A 4,318-nucleotide genomic window follows, 5' to 3' on the forward strand; every position below is an offset into this window, starting at 1 on the left:
ACCAGGAGGGCAGACAGAAGCCCAGGACACTGAGGCAGAACTCTTGGTCGGAGACGAAGCGCAGGCAGGTACAACGGGGAGCAGACGTGGAGAGCAGGTGCGGGAACAGGTAGGCAGGGTTGGGAGATCTGACATGTAATCGCTGGAGAGTCTCGCATGGCACAAAGAACAATCTGGCAAGGAGGGAGTGTGGAGTGAGTGTGGAGCTAGTGAATATATACCTGGGTTGATTGTGGGTGATGTGCTGCAGGTGTGCTGATGGCTGAGTGAGAGCAGGTGTGGTGTGAGTAGTGGAAAGGTACTGAGTCCAGGGTGAGAGACAGCAGCAGACTGTGACAGACGTACTTGGTTAAAACTGGCACGTGTCTCAGACCAAATGGCTATGACCTGTTGGGTTCCCCAGGGGTCAATTCTGGGACCCCTATTGTTTAATCTGTACATGCTTCCATTAGGCCAGCTAATATGCAGTTATAATGTGTCCTACCACAACTATGCAGATGACACTCAGATCTACGTTAGGTTAAAAATCTAGGGATAATTTTAGACTCAGACCTGAACTTTAACAGCCACATTAAATCAATGACATCAGCAGCTTTTTATCATCTGAAAAACACTGGCAGAATCAAAGGAATAGTGTCTAAACCAGATTTGGAGAGAATAATCCATCCAGCAGGTTAGACTACTGTAACGGTCTGCTCACTGGACTCTCTAAACAAGCTGTAAGACAGCTGCAGTACATCCAGAATGCTGCTGCTCGAGTCCTGACTAGAATCAGGAAATACAACCACATTAGTCCAGTGCTCAGGTCTCTGCGCTGGCCTCCTGACGCTCAGAGAATAGACTTTAAAACAGCTCTGCTTGTGTACAAGTGTAACCCTAACCCTAACCCTAACCCTGGTGGTGCCCAGGGTCAGGACTAAACATGGTGAGGCTGCGTTCCAGTTTTATGCTGCTAAAATCTGGAACAGTCTTTCAGAAGATGATTTCAGATTAGCTTTTAATGCATTGAATGTTTTTTTTCTTGAATGATTTATGTAATGATTCTATCTGCCTTCTTGTAATTTTTTCTCCATCTGTCAAGCACTTTGAATTACCCTGGGTACGGACGCTAATTGTTGATCCAGTCTCCATGTGTCTGTGTGTGGCAACATTGGATTTCTGTTACTTATTAACTCAATTCAAAAACCAACCAAATATCAGAATCAGATTCAGAAAACTTTGTCAATGTGTCAACGTGACATTGCACAACGAAATTAAGGTGTCAACTTTCAGTGCAGAGGAAGTAATATCAATAGATAAAGATCTAAAAGGGATAAACGTGAAAAGTAAAAAAAAGGAATTTAAAAACATAAATATAAATACAAACACAAGTTATAAGCAATGGGGAGAAGAGCCTGCTAGCTCTTATTGCATGTCACGGTAAAAATAATTGTATTGCACAAAAAAGTAATGGGTATTGCACATCTTATTTATCTAATGAATATGCAGTTCAGCTGTCATAAATATGAAACAAAAAGTTTATCTTGGCTTCCATTTACAGTTTTGAATTTCGGTTGGTTAAGATCACAACATTTTAACGTGAACATTTGGCAAAATATCTTTTAGTAATCTTCCAGCCCGTTACTGTCCAGCTTGCCCGTCATTGGCCTGCTGGCTAGTAAGCTCCAAGTCTGCTCGTCACCACGTAGTCTCCCATTTCCTGAGCCACCAGCCTGTTTCAGACTGCTAACTCTGTCTATCTTCCAATCTCTAAACTCTCTTACTGCCCCAGATGATGAGGCTTGTTTCAGTTCCAACTGCTGCTTGTACACTAACTCACTCACTCATCTTCTACCGCTCACATTGGGTGAGGGCAGAGTACACTGTGGACAGGTCGCCAGTCCATCGCAAGGCCAACATACAGAGACACAACAACAACCGCTCACACTCAGACCTACGGGCAATTTACAGTCAGCATTTAACCCAAACATGATGTCTTTGGACGGTGGGAGGAAACCCACCCAAGCACAGGGAGAGCATGCAAACTCAGCACAGAAAGGCCCCAGGCCGGGAACCAAACCTTCTTATTGTGGGGCAACAACGCTAAACACTATGCTGCCGTGCTGCCCCCTGCTTGTACCGACATCACTTATTTCCAGTGTTCACTTCATGAACAAATTCATATTTTTGGATAAATACATGGTCTACGTCATCAAGCAACCAGTGAACTGCTCTGATCTGTGTTATTACAGAAAAATTAAAAGAACTGAAAGTGTGTGGATTTATTTTTACAAGTGTTGCAAAAAGCCAATTAAAGCAGATTTACGATTGTAATGAGTGGCCAAGTCCTCCGTTTTCAGTGAGATAATGTTCACATATGCAGCTTACAAACCATCCTGTTTGCAAAAAATAGATTTCATTTGATATCGTTATTTATTCTTAACAACATGCAAATAAATTACTTATTATGTAATTATATTAATGTTGACAGTTTGGGACATAAAATGCATTGAACTATTAACTCTTTTACATTTTATGAATAAAAAGCACCAACACCAAAAAACCCAATTTGTTCCATTTTCATTTGATTCCAGCTTCAGGACATTTTGCTGCATTACTCACAGAGTTCACAAACAAGAATCCATATTTTAAGTGTTTCTGAGTGACATGAGTTAAAATGATCTAGTTCTGACAAGAAGAAAAGCAACTCAGCCTCAACAACCTGAACACAGGGACACTTACTGAAGCCACAGAGTGGCCCATCATCACTGATATGTAGTTTTGTTTAAAAAAAAACAAAAAAAACAAAACACCCTTTTCTGTAAGCAGCAGCCCATTAAGTCCAGTTCCAAATCCAAAGTTGATGAACACTTAAACACAGACTATGACTATAATTTAGTTAAATATCAGACACAGCTACCAACTGTGATTTATCCAATGTTATTTCCTTTATACAACCCAAAGGAGACATATTTTTTCAGTGCATGAAAGAAAACTTCATCTCTGAGGCCATAAATGAGAGGACTCAAGAATTTTGGTACAAGATAAAATAATATATAGTTGAAATATCTCACATGATAAAACACAACAACATCAATCTGAAGCAATGCAGCTTCTATGAACGAACACCACAGCTGGATAAGACAGAGCAGCAGCTGGAAACCATGAAGAGCCACTGTCCTGAGCCCTTTCCTTGATGACTGCTTATCCTCTCCTGATGCAGCTTTGGCCACTTTCATTATTTTAACATAGGAAATCACAACAGTTATTAGCATGATCAAGAAGTAAAACTGACTTATAGCTGACCTGAGATGCTGTTGCCATAAGTAAATGAAAAGAAACTCCACTGCACATAACTGAAATTGGGTGTAAAATTTTAGGGATGCAGATCCAAAGATGGTGGAGAGAATAACAATGCAGGGCACAGAGCTGAGAGCATGAATGAAGAGGACAATATTTACATTATTACGTGAGGAGCAGAGCTCTCCGTGACGCAGCGGCATACAAACAGCCACATAACGCTCCAGAGTCATTGCTGTCAGAGTCACTGGTGTAACAGTAGTATACACAAGTGTGACAACACAGATAATGACACACAACCAAACCTGAATCACAACATTATAATTGGCCAGCAGAAGGAGGATATCAGATAAGAATAATAACAAACTATCCGACAGTAAAGAAACGGCAAATAAGATGTAACGTGTGGTTGCATAGAAACACTGTTTTTGAAAAAAGGTTGTGATGAGCAACAAGTTGATGCAGAGAAAAATCATTACCAAGACCTGAACAGTGAAAATCTGCTCGTCGCTCTGCTGAACAAGCTCAAAATCCACCAGTGAAGTGTTACCAGCCATAAATGTGTTTTCTAAGCAAAGAAAGATGAGTTTTAGCCACAACAAAAAGTCCAATAAAGAGTCAATATCAAAAGAGATTGCAATAAGACAATGGTGGATTAAATAGTGTTTTCATGAATCCCAATGTGACAGAAAGCAGTAATGACTGCTGAGCTCTGTGCAGCTCAGTGAGACAGCACCGTGCATGATGAGGACTTTAAAGATTAGACTATCCAAAAATAACACCAAATGAAATCTCCCTCACCAATGTCGTCATTGACTCTTACAGCCGTCCGTCTCTGATTGGCTGTCTGTGGTTGGACAGAAACACTGAGCACTGCAGATACCAAAGAAAATACCAAAGAAAACGGTCACTTAAATTTGACAGTTATTCTGAAGTTACCAAAGAATGTTGCCAAAGTTTTCATCTGAGGTTATTGGCCTCAGCATGCCTTAGGTTTAGTTTAAACACCTGCTGACAAGCTTCCTTTAATGATCTGTGT

At 40.7% G+C, this 4,318-nt stretch overlaps 1 protein-coding gene across 1 annotated transcript; it reads right to left on the reverse strand.

Moving 5' to 3' along the window:
* Nucleotides 1–2,909: 2,909 nt before the first annotated feature.
* Nucleotides 2,910–3,836, reverse strand: LOC115053124 (odorant receptor 131-2-like). Its single transcript, XM_029517689.1, has one exon. It carries the CDS (start codon nucleotides 3,834–3,836, stop codon nucleotides 2,910–2,912), a length of 927 nt encoding a protein of 308 aa, XP_029373549.1.
* Between the last annotated feature and the right edge of the window lie 482 nt (nucleotides 3,837–4,318).

The sequence above is a fragment of the Echeneis naucrates genome, chromosome 13 (genome assembly GCF_900963305.1).
Source record: "Echeneis naucrates chromosome 13, fEcheNa1.1, whole genome shotgun sequence".
Taxonomy (NCBI): Eukaryota; Metazoa; Chordata; class Actinopteri; order Carangiformes; family Echeneidae; genus Echeneis; species Echeneis naucrates.